This window comes from Callorhinus ursinus, unplaced genomic scaffold (genome assembly GCF_003265705.2).
Source record: "Callorhinus ursinus isolate GAN/ISIS: 27379988/994484 unplaced genomic scaffold, GSC_fseal_2.0 scaffold39, whole genome shotgun sequence".
NCBI classification, from domain to species: domain Eukaryota; kingdom Metazoa; phylum Chordata; class Mammalia; order Carnivora; family Otariidae; genus Callorhinus; species Callorhinus ursinus.
In genome coordinates, this window is record NW_027397101.1 from 21,272,782 (window position 1) to 21,295,411 (window position 22,630).

Consider the following 22,630-nt stretch of genomic DNA (forward strand, 5'->3'; position numbering starts at 1 on the left):
AGGCAGGATTGAATGGAGGTTTTTTGCTGGTTCTTTTTCCTGTATACTTTCTTTGTACCTTCTAAACTCTGAATCTTGGGGCACCTGGGTGGCTCAGTTGGTTAAGTGACTGCCTTTCGCTCAGGTCATGATTCTGGAGTCCCAGGATCGAGTCCAGCATCGGGCTGGGCTCCCTGCATAGCAGGGAGTCTGCTTCTCCCTCTGACCCTCCCCCGTCTCATGCTCTCTCTCTCTCTACTCATTCTCTCTCTCAAATAAATAAAATCTTTTAAAAAAATAAACTCTGAATCTTTTACTCTGAGTATGTGTTCCTTTTCAAAAATCAGAAAAGAGACATTTTTCTAGAAGTTATATCAGAAAATAGAGTTTCATTTCTAATATTGTACTTTTCCTTTAGGTAGTACAGCAAACATGCCATTTGCTACTCAAGATCCAGTTGAAGATGCAGTCTTTGGTGAAGTTACTAATCTCAAGAAGAATAGTGATAGAGGAGATAAAAGACAAAAGCATTTTCCAGAGAGGAGTTGTAGTTTCAGTTCTGAAAGTCGAGCAGGAATGTTGCTCAAGAAGAGCAGCTTGGATTTGAATTCGAGTGAAGTGGCTATTATGATGGGAGCGGATGCCAAGATTCTCACAGCAGCACTGACCTGTCCTAAGACCTCTCAACTCCGAGTTGCAAGCACCCATAGCTTTGAGAGTGTTAGTTGTCATCTAGTTGATGCTAGGACTCGTGTGTCTGAGAGCACTTGGGATTCAGAGCACAGATCTTCTCCGGTGTTAGAGATGCTTGAGGAAAGCCAAGAGCTCCTGGAACCTGTGGTTGATGACAGTGTAGCTCAAACTCCTATGGAAAAGGATGCATGTGACAGTCTACAAAGTGATGGTAACAGAGACCTGAAAGTAGGATCCAGAGATCTAATAAATAAGAGAAGTAGTTTATATGGTGTTGTTAAAGCTGTCGAGAGGGAGGATGTTGAAACTGGACTAGATCCTTTGTCTCTTTTAGCCACTGAATGTACAGGAGAAAAAACTGCAGATCCTGAAAATAAGGTGTCTTCTCCAGTTATTGCCCGTAATCTGGCTGATGAAATCGAAAGCTATATGAACCTAAAGAGCCCCCTGGGTAGCAAGTCTTCTAGTATGGAATTACACGGAGAGGGAAGCAGAGAGTCTGGCCCGACCAGTGCCTTTACTCACCCTTTGGAGAGGAGCGCAAGCCTACCTTTAGAGCATGGTCCAGCAGCACAGGAAGATCCCGAAAGTGAAAAGAGCTCCCCTGCAGAAGCCAGCTCTAAAACTTTCGCCGGGCGTTTCAAGCAGCAGACTCCCTCTCGTGGTCCTAAAGAACGCTCGACTCTATCGGCACTGGTGCGCTCTTCACCACATGGCTCATTGGGTTCTGTGGTAAATTCTTTGTCAGGGCTAAAGCTAGATCATATACTCTCAGGGCCCAAGATAGAGGTCCTGAAATCTGGTATGAAACAAGCGGCAACAGTAGCCAGTAAGATGTGGGTAGCCGTAGCGTCTGCCTACAGCTACTCGGATGACGAGGTAAGAATGTTTTATGCGCGTGGTCTGATACCGGAATGTTTCTAGTATTTTTTTATATGTAAATTATTCTTTAGAGATTTCAGCTAACTTTGGTTTTTTATATTTTAAGACTTCATGCATATCCTGTTTCTTTCTTGAACATCAATGTATGGAAATTAATAATAAAGAAATAGAATGTCAGGACTATATAATTCCATAAATGAGTCTGAATAACACATTAAGTTTATTTCTTTGAAAGTACTAATGATTAGTACTTTTAACAATAATGCCATATTATATTTGCATAGCATTTCACTTTTTTTAAAATAACTTTTATCTATGTTATCTCTTTAATATATATGGAATCACTCTACAACTTAATCCATAGATTTCATACTGCATAACAACAGTTGCTAATTCTTTTAAAAATTATTGAAAAAAGAGGGGCGCCTGGGTGGCTCAGTCAGTTAAGCATCTGCCTTCGGCTCAGGTCATGATCCCAGGGTCCTGGGTTCGAGTCCCTCATCGGGCTCCCTGCTCAATGGGGAGCCTGCTTCTCCCTCTCCCACTCCCCCTGCTTGTGTTCCCTCTCTCTCTCTGTGTCTCTCCATCAAATAAATAAATAAAATCTTTAAAAAAAAGTTATTGAAAAGAGAATCATTAGACCTTTCTATGAAATAGAAAGGGAGGAATTTTGCTTGTTTTATAGAAAAAATTTAATTGAAATTTCACCTTTGTGTTCAAAGAATTATATAGTACTTAGGTACTTTAGTGGAAAAGGCAGACACATAAATGTTCACTATTATTATTGTAATACTATGCCATAGGTACTGTCATAAGCTGTATATCTATTTTGATACATGATTTTCATAGCAACCCCATGCCTTGGTACTATTGTTATCGCCATTTTATAGATTGAGGTACCTGAGATTCAGAGAGGTTAATTAATTACCCCAGGTCCACACAACTAATGAGTGGCAGAACTAGAATTTGAACTCTGGGACTACCTCTAAAGTCCATGCTTTTAGACCACTATAGTAGCAGAGAAAGAAGCAGTATCTTAGAAGGGGCTCTGATAGGGGGATGTTCAAAAAGAGCAAAGTAGGTGATATCTAAGTTAGGTTCTGATGGATAAATTTTAAAATTTTGGGTTAGTCAAAGTGATAAGGTGGTGCAAGGTATATCTGAGAGAATAATGTGAAAAAGCATGGAGGCATGCTTTTTCACATTAGGAAATAGAATTCATTTCATAAATAGGAAGTTAGAGACATAGGAAATGAAATCGGACAAATAAGATATATATGCTATTTGAAAAAAAAAACTTTATAAGCAAACTAATAATTAAAAGTACAATATTGGGGGGGCGGTGCCTGAGTGGCTCAGGTGGTTAAGTGTCCAACTCTTGATTTCGACTCCGGTCATGATTTCGGGGTCGTGAGATCGAGCCCTGCATCGGGCTCTGCGCTGAGTGTGGAGCCTGCTTAGGATTCTCTTTCCTTTTCCCTCTGCTTCTCCCCCTCCCTCCCTCTCTTTCTCTCTCTCCCCCCATCTCTTAAAAAAAAAAAATTGAGTTCTATAAGACAGAGTTGCATTTTGTTGCATTTAAAAGAGCTTACAAGGTCAGTGAAGGAAAGACCAAATAAGCTAGCTTCAAAAGTATGTTAACCTAGCATTATGTTAAAGTAAACTGAGTGAGCCGTTTTATTTTTGAATTTTTATCTAACAGTGTTAATAAGAATAGTAAAAAAAACACCTTTCTACAGAGTACTTTGGACTTGCAATATATGACTGTAAACTTCAGGTAGTCACATATCTTAATCTTTTTCTTCTTCTCATTGCTATAGCCCTGGTACTAGTGCCCAACAAAGCGAATAGGTTATACCTAATAAATATTTTCAAATGAAGGAATGAATATAAAGTCTATAAAAATGTTCATAACTTTTATCCAGAATTTAATCTAAGGAAATAATTAGGGATATGTATAAAAATAACTTAAAGGAATTCATCAGTGTAACACATAAAATTGAAAGCATTCTGTATGTTTAAGCAATAGAGATTTACTAAATGCATTGCAGTACATCAGTAAACTGGACTGGGTTGCAGGGGTTTAAATAATGTAGAAGATTTAATGACATGAAAATATACTACATGCGAATAGGTTAAAAAACAATATCCTGTTTTGTAAAAGTATATACATATATGTGTGGTTTTTTTTTTAAGATTTTATTTATTCATTTGTGAGAGAGACAGAGAACAAGCAGAGGGAGAGGGAGAAGCAGACTCCCTGCTGAGCAAGGAGCCTGATGTGGGACTCGATCCCAGGACCCTGGGATCATGACCTGAGCCGAAGGCAGACGCTTAACCATCTGAGCCACCCAGGCGCCCTATATATGTGTGTTTTAAAATGACTAGAAGGATATACATTTAAGATTTTGATTGTATTTTGTGGGTGTTGGTCATATAAGTGCTTTTATTTCCTGTTTTGCATATCTGTTTAATTTTTCTATCACTTAACATGGTTTTATAACAAGACACAAGTCTTCTTTATTTTTTTTTAAAGATTTTATTTATTTATTTGACAGAGACACAGCGAGAGAGGGAACACAAGCAGGGGGAGTGGGAGAGGGAGAAGCAGGCTTCCCGCTGAGCAGGGAGCCCGATGCGGGGCTCGATCCCAGGACCCTGGGATCATGACCTGAGCCGAAAGCAGACGCTTAACTGACTGAGCCACCCAGGCGCCCCAACATGAGTCTTCTTTAAAGTAGAAATCAAAAAGGAAACTGCTTATTGAAATGTTTTCTATCTAAACTAAAGCATCAGCAGTCATTGAGTTCAGAACTATAGTGTTTGGAACTTTATTCTTATTTTATGTCTCTAATATTGATGGTGGTGGTTCTGAAAATCATATTGCCAGCTGAAATTCTCACAGCAACTTTGTTTTAAAGGCCTTCTCTTACCCATATTTTTCAGATGATATAATTAAAAGAGTAGTTCAGTAATTACCGCAAGGTCACATACCTACTGCGTGATGGGGAGCCAAGACCACAGTCTGCCTGTCTGACTTTATAGCCCCTGCTGTCCTCATGCTGGGGCGCCTGATTGCATAGGAGACACTGAGCTTCCTAGAGTTCCTTCATTTTATGATACTGATTACTGGGAGACCCCCCAACATTCGCCAGGGGTGAAACAAAATCTTAAAGTATTGTAGGTCATTGTTTGAATATCTTAAGAGTATGGAAACGAAATTCCAAATAATATGGAGAACAGTTCAAGAATGGTTTTGAAAACTATGGGGATGATAATTTCAGGATTCTAGAGAAGTTTAATTCTGAAAAGAGCAGTGTGACTATATTCTCATTGGAGAAGATATTATTTATGTATGTGGGGTTTTATTCTTTTCAATTAAAGGAGGAAACTAACAGAGATTACAGCTTCCCAGCTGGCCTCGAAGACCATATTTTGGGGGAGAATGTGTCACCTAACATGAATATTTCAGGGTTGGTTCCCAGTGAACTCACCCAGAGCAGCACAAGCCTTGGCAGTAGCAGCAGCAGCGGGGATGTGGGAAAACTGCAGTACTCAACAGGTATGGGAGGGGCTCATCCATATGCGCACACCTTTCCCTCCCCTACCTCATGCACAATAAGCCCCATCTGTTGAGATGAGCGGGGAGGTTTTTAATAGAGCCACACCATACTATCACTTATTTTATATGATCTCTTAAGTATTACAGTCACCCTAGTTGCACTGGTTTTCAGACTTCAGTGTGTGTCCAAATCACATGGAGAATTTATTTAAAAATAGAGGCAAATGTCCAGACTCTAGGCTAAAACTTTTGAGACCGAATTTGTGGGATTGGGACCTTGGGAATATATATTTTTAACCAGCTCTCTGGATAAATCAAATGTATACCAGAGTTTGAGAATCCCTGGGCTGTGTCTCTGAAATTTCTTAGTGCTGTGTTATTTTAAGAAATTTTAATTCTATTTATTTTTTCCAACATTCTGTTATGAAAAATTTCTAATGTCCTGAATAGTTGAAAGAATCATATAATGAACGATCATATATTCTCCACTTAGATTTAACTATTGTTAACTTTAGATATATACTACAGAGATTTTTATACTGAACTGTTTGAAAATAAATTGCAGACTTCATGATACTCCCCCTAAATACTTTAGTATGCATTTCCAAAGAATAAGGACATTCTCATATAATGTGTTATATTTACTTCTCTTTAGGTGAACCTCCATTTCCAAGAAGCATAAAAGGGCAGGACTGTGAAAAATCAGACCATGCTTCTTCTCAAAACACCAGCATGTCTAGCATCTATCAGAATTGTGCAATGGAGGTAAAAGTTCTATATTCAGCACATGATAAAATGGTTGTAAACATGTTTATTTCAGAATGGCACTTAACAGAATTCTGTGATACCCTTGTAGAAAGACTAGTAAATCATCTTGTTGAATTTGCTTCATGTCTTATGTAAGTAAGGCAATTAACTGGTAGTTTTATCTGTAAAGTGATTGAACTGTTAATTCTAAATTTGATCAACAAAATAAAATTACGTGTCTCAAGAGGATGGCCTATTAAGATTACTTTTCACTGTGGAGGTTCTCAGTGTCTGCACTTTTCTACTCTTAGGTTTTGATGTCAAGTTGTTCACAGTGCAGAGCTTGTGGAGCTTTAGTTTATGATGAAGAAATTATGGCTGGATGGACGGCAGATGATTCAAATTTGAATACAACCTGTCCATTCTGTAAAAGCAACTTCTTGCCTCTTCTCAATATAGAATTTAAAGACTTGAGAGGCTCTGCAAGGTTAGTATTGTAAAAAGCTCCCTTAAGAGGTGAGTGCCCTCCCAGAAGGCATGACTCCTGGGGCAAGAGTGAAATAGTCATGGCACACTCCAGCTGTCCCTTTCCTCTCTCTCCTTCACTCAGTACTGGAGTAGAAAATACTGGTACTATAGGAGACTACTTTTCCAGTTTATTTAACACACAGGTATCAGTAGTAGTAATCCTTGGAGCCAAACTTCATAGAGCATTCAGAACTTTAATGTTTATCATTATTTTAAGCTTACTTTCTCAGTCACTTTTTTTTTAAGATTTTATTTATTCATTTGAGACACAGAGAAAGAGAGAGAGAGAGAGAGAGAGAGAGAGCACAAGCAGGGAGAGAGGCAGAGGGAGAGGGAAAAGCAGGCTTCCCACTGAGCCAGGAGCCCAACGTGGGGCTCGATCCCAGGACCCTGGGATCATGACCCAAGCCGAAGGCAGACGCTTAACCATCTGAGCCACCCAGGCGCCCCTCTCAATGACTTTATATCTTCTAGAAGAAAAAATAAAGGTGCGAGGGATGGGGTTTTTTTGACTCTTCTTCCAACTTGTTGCCCCTTTATGGTAGTGTTCTGTATGGTGAAATGACCAAATTCTAGGCAATAGAAAAGAGACTAGGTGATCTGTAATTAGTCATTAAGTAATTGAGAGTTTGGTAACTGCTTACTTAAGTAATTATACTTAATAGTCTATTTGTTTTATGGAGCAAACTTCATATTATTGTCCACCTTTAGCTGCTTTTTTTTTTTAAGATTTTTTTTTTTTTATTATTTGAGACAGAGAGAATGAGAGAGAGAGCGAGCACATGAGAGGGGGGAGGGTCAGAGGGAGAAGCAGACTCCCTGCCGAGCAGGGACCCCGATGCAGGACTCGATCCAGGGACTCGATCCAGGGACTCCAGGATTGTGACCTGAGCCGAAGGCAGTTGCTTAACCAACTGAGCCACCCAGGCGCCCTTTTTTTTTTTAAAGATTTTTTTTTTATTATTATTTGAGACAGAATGAGAGAGAGAGAGTACCTTTAGCTGCTTTTAAAAAATCTCTAATCATACAGGTGTTTCTTCTTAGCTTAGTTTTTCCTTTTAGCTTCAGGTGTGGAGCTGAGTGAAATTATATTCTAATTCCTGATGCACTATCATCATTGCTTTGTGCAAGGATTCTCTTCTATTAGCTCTACCCTCAACCACCCCCTACCATTCCCACTCTCATTCCTTTATCCAACAAAGACATTGACTCTACCATGTGTGATATCTTTGAATATATACCCTCATAAAATACATTGTTTTGTATGATTATTCATTTTTTTTAAAGATTTTATTTATTTGAGATTGAGAGAGAGCATGCAAGCAGGGGCAGTGGGAGAGGGAGAAGCAGGCTTCCTGCTGGGCGGGGAGCCTGATGCGGGGCTCGATCCCAGCACCCTGGGATCATGACCTGAGCCAAAGGCAGACGCTTAACTGACTGAGCCACCCAGACGCCCCCGATTATTCATTTTTAACTTACATAATTAGAATAGTGATAATCTATTTTTATTAGTTTAAAAGCTGAGTTGCTGTATGTACATCTAGTTTATTCCTTTTCTCCTGTAGGAAGTTAATACCTCATTTTACTTATCCATTATCCTACTGTTGCTTCAGTTGCTTCCAGTTCCCTGTTACTATAAGTATCACTGCAGTTATGCAGTGCACTGTAAAATATATCTCCTTCTGAACTTGTGAAATAGTTTCTCTCAGAATAATAGTCTTAGGAGTGAGGTCATTGAGTCATTTTCATACATGATTTCAATAAACAACAGAAGATTGCTTCCCAGATGGCAGGACTCTCACTACTAGTGCCTAAGAATTCTCATTTCTGTATATCTGTATCAGCATTTGGTATTATCAAGTTTCTATTTTTTGTATTCTAATGAGTATCAAGTGGTATCTTGTTTTTGTTTGAATTTCTCTCAATATTAATGAGTTTATCTCCTCACATACTTGTTAATTATTCCAACATTTTCTGTGAATTGCCTGTTTATATATTTTTACCTTGTCCATTTTTATATTTTTCTTGTTGATGTCTGTCTTGAGTATTCTTTTTTTTTTTTAAGATTTTATTTATTTATTCATGAGAGACAGACAGAGAGAGTGAGAGAGAGAGGCAGAGGGAGAAGCCGGCTCCCAAGGAGCAGGGAGCCTGATGTGGGACTTGATCCCAGGACTCTGGGATCATGACCTGAGCCGAAGGCAGACGCTTAACCATCTGAGCCACCCAGGCACCCTGTCTTGAATATTCTTGATATTAATTCTTTGAAGTTACTCATTTTGATGTCATTATCCATTGATTTTCCACCTTATGATTTGTGGCTTTGGTCTTGTTTTAAAAGTTGTTTCCCATCTGTAGGACATGAAGAGTTTCTCCTGAGGTTTCTTTTGTTAGCTTTATATTTTACCTCTGATATTTAGGTCTTTAATCCATCTGGAGTACACTTTTGTGTTTGTGTATGATGGTAGGAATACAGCTTTATTTTTCTCCATGTAAGGAGCCTGTTTTTTCTTCATTGATAGGTAGCATCTCCTTTATCATATATCAGGTTCCCATGCGTACCTCACCCCGCTTCTGTGTTCCTTTTTTTTGGTCAATAATCTATTTTTATTACTGTTTGTGTTACATCTGGTTGATAGGGTAAGCTCCCCGTCATGGAATTTTAATTAATTAATTCTTATTTATTTATTTATTTTGCTTAGAGCAACTTTAGTCTCCCCTCTTCCCCCTACCCCCAAATTCAGCTGGAGTTTTCATTGAGATTGCAGGATTAGATGTATAGATTAATCTGGGGAAAGTGGACATTTTCAGTATTATTCTCTTATCTATGAATATGGTATATAGCTCCCATTTATTTAGATTATCTTTTATGTCCTTCTAATAAAGCTTTAAATTATTCTCCATAGTCTTATTCTTTTGTGTTGTTTTGTAAGTTATTATGTTAAGTACCTTATTTTATATTTTCTAAGTAGGTATAAAGGAGCGTTGTTGGTTTTCCTCCCCAATATGTCATTATGGAAAATTTCAAACTTGCAGCTAAGTTTAAAGATTTTTCTTACAGTGACACCCAAATATCCATCTCTCCAGTTACTATTTTATTGTACTTGCTTTATCAACCGTCTGTCCCTTCATCCACCAGTCCTGTATTTTTATTTATTTAAAAGAAGATGTAGACATTAATATGCTTCTCCCCCAAAGACTTCAGCATACATATTAACTATTTGTTACAGTTCTTTTTGTATTTGTTTAGTTTTTTCTTTTTCGATAAAGATGTATATAAGAAAATCTGCCAATTTAAAATGTACCATTTGAAAATTGAATGCACACATTGATGCAGATCTAACCCTTATTAAGATTCAGAACATTACTATTACCTCAGAGAGTTCTGTGTGTCTCTTGCAAGGCCCTCCCTCACTCCACCCCCACCCAGAAAGAGAAGGACAGAGATAAGATGAAAACAAAATAATGAATAAAGGGGAAGAGGAAATGACTAGAGACAAAATGGATATTTATGGGGGAGAGGATACTATACACAATTACAAGTTTATACGTGCTAAAATGCCATTGCTGCTCTTTTGTTTTCTTTATTATGTTCAGTTAGCCAGCATCATTAGCTTTTGATGTAGTGTTCAGCAATTCATTAGTTGTGTATAACACCCAGTGCTCATCACATCACATGCCCTCAATACCCATCCCCTGGTTACCCCATCCCCCCACCCCCCTCCCTTCTGTAACCGTCGGTTTGTTTCCTGGAGTCCAGAGTCTCTCATGGTTTGTCTCCCTCTCTTTTTTAACTCAGAAAATTAATAAAATATTTTGCTTTCCATCTTCCTTCATAGCTTTCTTTAAAGGATTTTATATTGAATTATAATGACTTTGAGACCTTTTTCATTTGAAAAGTTTACAACAAGAGAGAAAGAATGATAGAAGGGTGAGTGTGAGTGTGTGTGTGTGTGTGTGTGTGTGTGAAAGAGGCAGTAGTTCTAAGGGTTGTATAATTCATCAATGACTATTTTATCATAAAGTGATTCTAAATATGACATTCAGAGGGTTCTAGGTTTTTAAAGACTTTTTTTATTGCTCCATATTTAGCTTTTTCCTGAAACCAAGTACCTCTGGTGACAGTTTACAAAGTGGCAGCATTCCGTTGGCAAGTGAACCTTCAGAGCACAAACCTGTATCTAGTTCAGCAGAACCTGACTTGATCAACTTTATGGATTTCCCAAAGCAAAACCAGACCATAACTGAAGAAACCACCTCCGCAACTGAATCAAGGTACCGTAGAGTACAGAGAAGTCTGCATTATAAATTGGGTACCCTTATTAAAATTCCATCTTTAAAGATAACCTGATGCATGTAGGCATAAATCCTGGCATTTTAAAAAGTCAATCTTAACTTTTTTCTATGATATATTATTTAAGTATCTAATGAAAGAATGTGATGATAACTTTTTGAAATTATGTTTAATGTTTTACAGCGTCCTTTTACAAAATGAACTTCTCAAGCATACAAAGTATTTTTCCCTTTTAGGTTAGTCATTGCCAGTTTCCAGAGACATATTCTCTTTACTGTGAAATATACTGCATCCTCTTAAATACTGATTGAATCAAATATTTATTGAGAACCTGTTGTATGCTGAGCATTATGCTAAGCACTAAACATAAAAAAGATTTGGTCTCTATCCTTAGGTGGATGGTGGCCTGGGAGAGGTTAACTACTTAGCAAATAGTTGCATAATTCTAGGTGATTTTGTTTAATAAAGATGAAATAATGTTTGAATAAAGCAACTGAATGGGCACTTCATCTTTTAAAAAGACTATTATCTACCCTCTGTCTTCTTCCCGCCCTTCACTGGAGTCATCCACTCCATCCTGTTCTGACTCCTTAACAAAATGCCCGAAGGAAATGTCAGTCTTATAAGGTGGTACTGATTCTTCTCCAGTACATTCAGTAGACTCAAAATTCGTTGTAGAAAATACTCTAGCTGGATAGGTTTAGATTGTGTTACAGCACAAACACAACATTTCTTCATTTTTTTTAAAGTGATGAAATAAAGAAAGCCAGAGGAGAAGTCCAAACTATGAAAATTTCACCTGCGCCTAATAGTTTATCAAAGCGAAATGTATCTTTGACTCGAAGTCACAGTGTTGGAGGTCCCTTGCAAAATATTGACTTTTCCCAGCGACCGTTTCATGGCATTTCAACAGTCAGTCTCCCAAATAGTCTGCAGGAAGTTGTGGTATGTAACAAGATTATAATTATCTGTGTATTCATGTAAGTATTTATTAGAGCAGCACATAATCCACAAGTGATAAAAATTTTTCATAAGCAGACTAAGAATTTTTTAAAATTTCAAGCATGTACAAAACTAACCAGAAGAGTATAATGAGTTCCTTTGACCTGCCATCTGGCTTCGGTAATTTTCACCTTAGAGCCATTCTTCTTTCATGTATACCGTTACTCACTTCTTTCCTAGATTCTTCTGAAGCAAAATTCAAACATCATATATTCCATTTGTAAATATTTCAGTATACTACGTAGTTCCTACGAGATAAGGACTCTTAAAAATACAATGCCATTATACGACTAAAAAAATATCAAATTATTCAATCTGTTCAAATTTCTAATGGTTTAAAAGTCAAATTTGTGTGTGCTTTGTAGTTTGACGAATGATCAGATAATATCTATGCATTGCAATTGGTTGATCTGTTTTTTAGTCTTTTCTTTTTAAAGATTTATCTATTTATTTGACAGAGAGACACAGCTAAAGAGGGAACACAAGCAGGGGGAGTGGGAGAGGGAGAAGCAGGCTTCCCGCTGAGCAGGGAGCCCCATGTGGGGCTCGATCCCAAGACCCTGGGATCATGACCTGAGCGGAAGGCAGTCGCTTAATGACTGAGCCACCCAGGTACCCTTGTTTTTTTAGTCTTTTTTAAATCTGTAGGTCCTTTCTTTAACCTTGATTACAGCCGTATAAATTGGTAATTGTATCTAGAAGCTTGATCAGATTCAGGTTTTTGTTTTGTGGTTTTATTTTTGTAAGACAATAGCAGTGGTGGGATGTCCCTCAATAGAAGACATGAACTTTCTTTGTGATGCTAGTAGCTATTAATGCCTCGATAATGCCCAGATCAGGTTATTCATTTCCAGCTATAAAGGATGATAGTCTAATTGTCTTTATTATATGGGGTACATCTATAAAGAGAAACTTCCCCCATGTTTTCTGTTTGCTTTTCCAAAGACAGTTTATTTTGGAAAGGTAGGGTAACTGATTTTTTCCTTTTATTTACCAACTTTCAAAATAACAAGTTGGGTTCCTAGCATTCTCCCAGGTGATCAATTAATTTGGAGGAATAGGGTATCATTATGAACTCATTGATTTAAACATTTGTGTTTACATCCATTGCTGTTGTTATCCTTATTAATACTTAACGTTATCCCATCTTTGATCAGCTAGAAGCCTCTACAAATTGGTGCCTTAGTCCCTTTGACACAATTCTAGTAGCTTTTTTATAAATTTTCTTAAAGTTTCTTTGCTTTCTTATGACAGTATGTTTGTACATGCTCATGTGATATACTTCTCTCTCTAGACCTAGAATCAGTCATTTCTCTAAGAAACCCTGTTCTTTTTAGAGGAAATGGTATTTGGAGACCTCAGCCTGGGCAGTAGGGGTACTCAATGAGTTGGTCATAAGCGTTTTAGTCTGATTATAATATGCACAACTTATAAAGACTAAATTGAATTCTTTTATTTTTTTAATGATTTTATTTATTTATTTGACAGATAGAGACACAGTGAGAGAGGGAACACAAGCAGGGAGAGTGGGAGAGGGAGAAGCAGGCTTCCTGCCAAGCAGGGAGCCCGATGCGGGGCTCGATCCCAGGACCCTGGGACCACAACCAGAGCTGAAGGCAGACACTTAATGACTGAGCCACCCAGGCGCCCCTAAATTGGATTCTTTTTTCATTTGTTATTTGATTTGTACAACTGCTCTTTACTATAGTTTTTGTTGTACCCAAATGTAAAAACAAGCTTTTACAAGTAGATATAATTGTAAAAGGAGTCATCAAATACACAAAGATTGCTCCATCTGTTTAGAGTTTTAGAAAGACGATAAAGTCTACTTTTTGGGGGGAATCATTATAAAACATCTGAAATGTAGTGTTTCTTATAAAAATAGAGAAACTCTCAATGTTTAAAATAGAGTCTGTTATATGGATTATTAATTTTCTTCTGTAATCCTTTAACTTAAGGGCATTTATGATTAAGTATTTTTTCTTTTTTTAGGTTTTCATTAGGGTATACGGCATGTAGTACTGGTTCTGAAATCACTGATTTTGAAAGGATAGATAAAGCATAATCTCATTGAGAAGTACTCTTAAACATACAGAATAGATAATACTCATTTCTTCCTGTATTTTTATTTTTTAAAGGATCCTTTAGGAAAAAGGCCCAATCCTCCCCCTGTTTCTGTGCCCTACTTGAGTCCTCTAGTGCTTCGTAAAGAACTTGAATCTTTGCTAGAAAATGAAGGTGATCAAGTGATTCACACATCCTCTTTCATCAATCAACATCCAATCATTTTCTGGAACCTCGTTTGGTATTTCAGACGTTTGGACCTTCCTAGTAACTTGCCAGGACTCATCCTCACATCTGAACATTGTAATGGAGGTGTACAGGTAGGGTACCAACTTCCATACTTATACTACATTGGGGTTGGTTAGAGTGAGGCTTAACTTCAAGTAACAGAGTATACAACAACAATGCCTTAACAAGATGTATGTTATTTCTCTCTCACATAAAAGTTGGAGTAAGTGGTCCTGGAATGGTATAATGTTAGGCACATGAGATCCTTCTGTCTTTCTGGTCAGCTGTGCATAACCTCTATTTCCAAGTTCTGTACCTGGTCCAGGATGGCTGCTCTATTTCCAACCATCACATCCACATTCCAGCCAGCAGTAAGGATAAAAATGGATGGAGAAGAGTACGTCTTCTTTCTCTAGGGATAGTTCCTAGAGCTGCACGTAACATTTATCTGCGTATCTGTTTGGCCCGAATTCAGTTATATGTTTCTATCTAGTTGTGAGGGTGGCTAGAAAAGGTAGTTTTTATTCTGAACTATCAAATCTCCAGCTGAAATTCTCAAAACAACTTTATTTTAAAGGCCTGCTCTTACCCATATTTTTCAGATGATATAATTAAAAGTTAGAGAAGTAATTTCCGCAAGGTCACATACCTACTGTGTGATGGGGAGCCAAGACCACAGTCTGCCTGTCTGACTTGAAAGCCCCTGCTGTCCTCGTGCTGGGGCGCCTGATTGCATGGGAGACACTGAGCTTCCTAGAGTTCCTTCATTTTATGATACTGATTACTGAGAGACACCCCAACATTCACCAGGGGCACAACACAATCTTTGCTTAAAGTATTACAGTCTCATTTATTTTAAGTAACAGTCTGCACAACATAGCAGAAACTATTGTACTTTCTCTTACCTTGAAATTTGTTGTAAAAGTGACTAATCTTTCATGTGGCCACTGTGCCAGTACCAAGTTGTCTTTCCAGTCTGTGGAAGTAGGAATGAGAAACTTGCACTTCAGAAAATAGGAATATTTATCATCAGATACAAATAAAAATTAAAATTTTTGCTTAGAATTTTAGGTCCAGAGTTTTGAAAGAACTCATTTGTTTTATATAATCAAACTTTCTAGATCCACTGGTAATTACTGTTATGCGTAGGGTACTAATACTGTCTGTTGATCTCTTTTAGCTTCCCCTATCATCTCTGTCCCAGGAGAGCAAACTTGTGTATATTCAGCTATTATGGGATAATATCAACCTTCATCAGGAACCAGGAGAACCTTTGTATGTCTCATGGAGGAATTTTAGTAAGTAAAATAGAATTAAAGACATAAAAGACTCAAACTGGAAACAACCCATATATCTTTTCTCAGGTGAATGAATAAACAAATTGTGGTACAGTCCATACAGTAGAATACTATAGACTACTGGGGTAAAAAATAAGGAAGTGAGAGAAACTATTCTGCTTTAAGATTTTTCATGCATTTTTAGTATCTCTTCAAGAGTCTTTCCATTTTAGATCAAATTGATTTGCTCTTATACTGACCCATTTGACTGTCTTAGGGAGTTGAAGAGTATTTTGTGATTTTTCTGTCAAATGCCAATTTGGGTCAGGTATTGGGGAAGTAAATTCTATATACTGGAAGAGTAATTTGGATGTGTTGTTGGTATAGGGTCATGATTTCAATTATATGGATACTAATCTCAAAGATTCTAGCTTCATTTTCAGTCTTATATTTAGAACATGTTTTTACAGGGCATTTAAAGAGGTGTCATCCAGTATTCCAAAGTCCTTTGAGTCAATAAGACAGTACCACCCAGTAGATACGTGAGCATATGATATCAATAGGCAGCTCATGGAAGAAACATTACATGACATATCAGTTTGCTAGGGCTACCATACCAGAATACCACAGACTGGGTGGCTTAAACAACAGACATTTGTTTCTCACAGTCTAGAGACTGGAAGTCAGAGATCAGAATGGCGGCAGGTTTGGCTCCCATGGCCTCCCTCCTTGGCTTGCACATGGCCTTTGCCCTGTGTACACCTGCATCTCTCGGGTGTCCTTTTCTGATGAGGACACGAGTTATACTGGACTAGGGCCCCACCCTTATGACCTCATTTAATGTTAGTTACCTATTTAAAGACCCTATCTTCAAATGTAGTCACATAGGGGGTTAGAGGTTCAACATACTAATTTGGGGGGAACATGATTCAGTTCATAACACAAACATGAAAAAATGCTTAATCTCATTATTTAGTGAAATATCCATCCATTTCTTTTGTTAAAAAGGGAAAATACAAACTTGGTTACATCAGGATGGCAGAAGACTTTATTACATCCAATCTTTTTGAGGATATGGAGGAAAAGAACACTCTGATACACTGTTAGAAGTGAAAATGATACAGTTCTAGAGAAGAATGTGGCCTATTTTATCCATATTTAGTATGTGGATACTCTTTAACTCAGTCAGAGTAAGACAACTCTGTTCTATAGAAGTAGGGTATGGAAAGTAGTCTGCACAGTGATGCTTACTGTATGATTATTTGTTGTGATAATGAAATGAAGTCCGTAAATACCTAACAGGAGAGCGGTGATAAATCCATATCATGAAATGTGGCCTGAGTCATTTGCATATGGATCGCTGAAAAGGATGTCATTTATCAAGTGGAAAAGGGACAGGTTTCAGAAGAGTATATGATCTTTTCAATTAAAAACAAAACAAAAAAAAAACAGCCACCAAAAATATATATCTGTGTTTTTAATATATGCATATAAAAAGGTCTAAAACCACTATTAACAGTGGCTCCTCAGATGGGAAAGGGAACAGTTCACTTTTACTCTTTTGTACTTTTTAAAAAATCTATTACTATTTTGCTATTAGGATTTTTTTCCCCTTGAAAATGCTAGTCACAAAATTATGGTTAAATACATTACAAGCTGTTTTTGTTCTTTTGGTGGTGGTTTCAGTTCTGATATTTTTATGTGTGGTTTTTTTTTTTTTTTTTTTTTTTAAACAGAAGCAGAGTAACCTTGAAATTTATGCTAGATATAGAACTAGGGGCACCTGTATGGCTCAGTCAGTTGAGCATCCAACTCTTGATCTCAGCTTAGGTTTTGATCTCGGGGTCATGAGTTCAGGCCCCATGTTGGGCTTCACGCTGGGTATGGAGCCTACTTAAAATAATAATAGAATTAGAGTTGCTATTTCTTTATTTTCCTGCCTCTCTTGAAATGCAGAAGTGTTTCAAAATACTCTGTAATTTGTGATGGGAATAAAAGAGCTCTCAAGAATGGCCTTGTTTCTCAAGAATGAATTGATTTGGGCTGCTTTAAATGAAGAATTGGCATGTAAATGACATCAAAAGACGTAAGAATTAAGTGGGTGAGAACTTCTGGAATGGTAATGACTTCCAGTGATTTCTGGAAGAGGAGCTTCAGAGATCCACTTCCCAGCAAAACAACCATAATTGTTAAAAATAATAATTTAAAAGGGAGAAGGGAAGATAGAGTAGGAGGGTCCTGAGTTCATTTTGTCCCACAGCCAAACCAAGGCAACAGCTACATGTATTGTACTAACTCTGAAAATGACTGGAAGACTGGCAAAGCGTGTCTTCCCAAGCTAGTTTAGAGGAAAGGCCGTGTCAGCACTTGGGGACCACTCCCAGCACAACTAACCACAAATGGGAGGGGCGTCACAAACATGGAGGAAGAAGGGAATCAGACCCCACCCCTGGCCTTGGGGACTTGGACTGAGAAGACAAGCCCCCATAACATCTGGCTTTGAAAATCAGCAGTGCTGAACACCAGGAGAACCCGAGGATGATAGGAAACTGAGTCCCCACCTTTAAAGAGCCAGCATGCTCAGTAACTCGCCAGGAACACAGCAAAGCAGCAGCTCGAAAAGTGCCTAGGATATACGTGAAAGGGGATTTATTGACTAATTTTAAGACATGTACCAAAGGGGCAGGGATCTGCATATTTCTCTGGGAACAAAAGTGCTGGTAGGCACTGTTTTTCTTGCCCTTTCCCAGCCTCGATAGCTAGACACTTGGGGGAGCGAGTAAACAGTCTCCATGTACCTTACCAGCACTGCATGCCCCTCCCTGACATTCCCCATCCAACCCACTTGCCTCACCAGGTGCCCCTCCAAAGTAGCTCCTGCCCTGCCACACCCGAAAGCAGCCCTGGCTGGGAAAGGTGTCCTTCCGAAGTGACTCCTGCCCTGAGGGGCAGGGGTGTAAACCACCCCCCACACCAGCATGTCTGCAGTTCCTGCATTCAGGCCTCTTAACTGGCTGCACAGGAAGCAAGCCTCACCCGTCAGTGTGCCTGCAGCAGTAGTACAGGCTAATGGCAGACAGCTGGGCTGAGGGTCAGCCCCACCCACCAGTGGGCTCCTGGTGGCTGCAGCTGACCTCTCAAACCCTGCCCGGTGCACCTACAGCAGGTTACTGCAGCCAGCTGGGGTGAGGGTCAGCCTCACCCACCAGCATGCCCGAGGCAGTCACAGCTCAGCCATAACAAGAGGACACACGCAGCCCACAGAGGGAAAGCTCTTGGAGGACCTGGTTCTGGTGACTGGGGGGATTGCACTGTAGGGCACCACAGGACCTCTTCCGCGCAAGGCCACTACTTTCACAAGGACTGGGAGAGACAGCTGACCTACCTAATATAGAGAAACCCAGAGTTAGACAAAATGAAGAGACACAGGAATATATCCCAAATGAAAGATTTTTCCTAATCTGAGGAAGGACATAGACACCCGGGTCCAGCAAGCCCAGAAAGCCCCTAAGAAGATGAGCCCAAGCAGGCTGCACCAAGATGCAAAATTAAAGCTGGAGAATTTTAAAACAAGAGAAAATAAAACTGTCACATACAAGGGAAACCCCATAAGGCAGCTGATTTCTCAACAGAAACTTCGCATACCAAAAGGGAGGAGCATGACATATTCAAGTGGTTAAACGAAAAAACCTACAACAAAGAATACTCTACCGGGCAAGGTTATCATTCAGAATTGAAGGAGAAAGAGTTTGTCAAAAAGAAAAGGTAAAAGGAATCCATCACTATTAAACAAGCCTTAAAAGAAATGTTAAGTGGAAAGAGAAGGCCATAAATAGAAGAAAATTATGACAGGATTATATCTACAAAAATCAGTCAAGGAATACACAAAAAGAAGTAAAATAGGACATTATGGAGGGGGAGTAAACATTTAGTGCTTTAAAAATGTGTCCAAACTTAAGTGACCATTAGCTTAATATAGAATGCTATATACATACAGTGTTATATATGAATTCCATGGTAACCACAAATCACAAACCTATAATAGATACAAAAAATAATAAAGAGAAAGGAATGCAAGCATAACACTAAAGAAAGCCCTCAAACTATAAGAGAGCAAGAGAAGAAAGGAAAAGAGAACCACAAAAACAACCAGAAAACAAGTAACAAAATGGCCATAGTATATACCTATCAATAATGACTTTAAATGTAAATGGATTAATGCTCTAGTCAAAAGAAGGGGACAGAATGGATTATGCTGCCAACAAGAGACTCACATTAGACCTAACGATATACAGAGAATGACAGTGAAGGGATGGAAGAAGATACTCCATGCAAATGGAAGCAAACAAAGGAAAAGCAACTAGGGTAGGAATACTTTTATCAGACAAAAAATAGACTATAAACAAAGTGTAGCAAGAGACAAAGAAGGGCCTTACATAATGATAACAGGATCAATCCAAGAATAAGATATAACAGTTTTGAATGTCTAAGCACCCAATATGGGAGCACCTAAATATATAAAGAAATTGAATAGATATATGCAGAACATTTCATCTCAAAACACACATTCTTTTCAAGTGCACATGGAACATTGTCCAGGATGGATAAATGTTGGGCTGCAAAACAAATTGTAATAAATTTAAGAAGACTGAAATCCTATCATGCATCTTTCCTGACCACAACAGTGTGAAACTGGAAATCAGTTACAAGGAAAATACTGGGAAAAACAAACAGATGGAAGCTAACCAACATGCTCTTAAACAAGCAATGGGTCAATGAAGGAAATTAAAAAAAAAAAAATACATGGAGGTAAATGAAAATGGAAACACAATAGTCCAAAGTCTTTGGGATGCAGCAAAAGCAGTTTTAAGAGGGAAGTTTACAGCACCACAGGCCTATGTCAAAAGACCACAAAAATCTCAAACTACTAACATCTAAAGGAACTAGAAAAAGAACAAAGCTCAAAGTTAAAAGGAAGGAAATAATAAAGATTAGAGTGGAAATAAATGAGAGACAAAAAATAGAAAAGATCAGTGAAACCAAGAGCTGGTTTCTTGAAAAGGTAAACAAAATTGATAAACCTTTAGCCAGACTCATTAAGAAAAAAAGGTCTCAGATCAGAAATGAAAGAGGAGAAATAACTAACACCACAGAAATACAGAGGATTATAATAACACTGTGAAAAATTATATGCCAGCAAATTGGACCTAGAAGAAATGGGTAAATTCCTAGAAACATAGTCTTCCAAAACTGAATGAGAAAGAAATAGAAAATCTGAGCAGAGTGATTACTAGTAATGCAGTTGAATCAGTAATCAAAAAACTCCCAACAAGCAAAAATCCAGGACCAGATGGCTTCACATGTGAATTCTTTCAAACACTTAAGAGTTAATACCTGGTCTTTTTAAGCTATTCCAAAAAATACAGGAGGAAGGAAAACTTCCAGATTCATTCTACAAGGCCAGCATTACCCTGATACCAAAACCAGATAAAGACACTACCAAAAAGAAAACTACTGGCCAATATCCCTGATGAACATAAATGCAGAAATCCTTAATAAAATATTAGCAAACCAAATTCAACAATCTGTTAAGAGGATCATTTACCATGATCAAGTAAGATTTATTCCAGGGATGCAACAATGGTTCTATATTCCCAAATGAATTAATGTGATTAATAAGAGGAAGGATAAAAACCACGTGATGATCATCTCATTAGGTGCTGAAAAAAGCATTTGACAAGGTAGAACATCCAATCATGATAAAAAAAATCTCAACAAAGTAGGTTTAGAGGGAACATACCTCAACATAATAAAAACCATATATGAAAAACTCACAGCTAACATTATACTCAGTGGTGAACACTGAAAACTTTTCCTCCAAGGTCAGGAACAAGACAAAGATGTCTACTCTTACCACCTTTATTCACCATAGTACTGGAAATCCTAGCCACAGCAGTCAGACAAGAAATGGAAGATATCCAGATTTGAAAGGAGCAAGTAAAACTTTTACTATTTGAAGATGACACGATATTATATGTAGAAAACCTGCAAGACTTCACCCAAAAACTATTAAAATTCAGTAAATTTATGTAATAGCCAGAAATTGATAGCATTTCTATACACTGAAAACAATGTAGCAGGAAGAGAAATTAAAACATTTCTATTTACAGTTGTACCAAAAAGGATAAAATACCAAGGAATGCATTTAACAAAGTAGGTAAAAGACCTATACTCTGAAAACTGGAACAGTGATGAAAGAAACTGAAGATGACACAAACAAATGGAAAGATATAACATGTTCGTGGATTGGAAGAATTAGTATCATTAAAATGTCCACACTACCCAAAGCAATATACAGATTCAGTGCAGCCCATATCAAAAATACCAATAGCATTTTTCACAGAATTAGAACAAATTATCATAAATCTATATGGAACTAAAAAAGATCCCAAAAAGACAAAATAATCTTGAGAAAGAGGAACAAAGCTGGAGGTTCACAATCCCAGATTTCAAGATACACTACACAGTCAAAATAGTATGGTACTGGCACTAAAATAGTTACATAGATCAATGAAACAGAATACAGAGCCCAGAAATAAATCCATGCTTATATGGCCAGTTACTCTACAAACAAAAGAGGCAAGAGATACATAATGGAGAAAAAGTCTTTTCAACAAATGGTGCTGGGAAAATTGGATAGCTACAGGCAAAAGCACGAAACCGGGCCACTTTCTTAGACCCTACACAAAAATAAACTCAAAATGATTTAAAGCCCTAAATGTGATACCTAAAATCTAAAACTCCAAAAGAAAACTTAGGCAGTAATCTCTTGGACTTCGGCATAAGCAACATATTTATGGGTATGTCTCCTCAGGCTGGGGAAACCAAAGCAAAAATGAACTGTTGGGACTACATCAAAATAAAAAGAGGTTGCACAGCAAAGGAAACCATCAACAAAATGAAAAGGCAGTCTGCTGAATGGGAGAATAAATTTGCAAATGATACATTTGGTAAGGGGTTATTACCCAAAATATATAAAGAACTGACATAACAACAACAAATAATCCAATTAAAAAATTGGCAGATCACTTGAAAAGACATTTTGCTAAAGAAGACATTCAGTGGCCAAGAGACACACAAAAAGGTGCTCAGAATCACTAATCATCAGGGAAATTAGAATCAGAACCACAGTGAACCTCACACCAGGCAGAATGGCTAATATCAAAAAGAATAGAAAGAACAAGTGTTGGTGAGGATGTAGAGAAATGGGAACCCTTGTGCACTGTTGGTGGGACTGTAAATTGGTGCAGACACTGTGGAAAACGGTATGGAGGTTTCTCAAAAAATTAAATCTAGAACTACCATATGATCCAG

The 22,630-nt window shown here is 37.9% G+C and overlaps 1 protein-coding gene across 5 annotated transcripts in view; it reads left to right on the forward strand.

Moving 5' to 3' along the window:
- The window catches only part of DENND4C (DENN domain containing 4C), a 135,215-nt gene that overhangs the window by 103,111 nt on the left and 9,474 nt on the right, over positions 1-22,630 (forward strand). For 4 of the 5 annotated variants that reach the window (XM_025887828.2, XM_025887829.2, XM_073880856.1 and 1 more), the window contains 8 exons: positions 398-1,551; positions 4,939-5,116; positions 5,772-5,881; positions 6,175-6,350; positions 10,484-10,666; positions 11,435-11,630; positions 13,826-14,071; positions 15,160-15,277. In XM_025887828.2, the coding sequence (XP_025743613.1) occupies positions 398-1,551; positions 4,939-5,116; positions 5,772-5,881; positions 6,175-6,350; positions 10,484-10,666; positions 11,435-11,630; positions 13,826-14,071; positions 15,160-15,277 (2,361 nt within the window). Of the gene's footprint in view, positions 1-397; positions 1,552-4,938; positions 5,117-5,771; positions 5,882-6,174; positions 6,351-10,483; positions 10,667-11,434; positions 11,631-13,825; positions 14,072-15,159; positions 15,344-22,630 lie in introns of all 5 variants that reach the window. The other variant, XR_012374787.1, reaches the window with a different exon arrangement.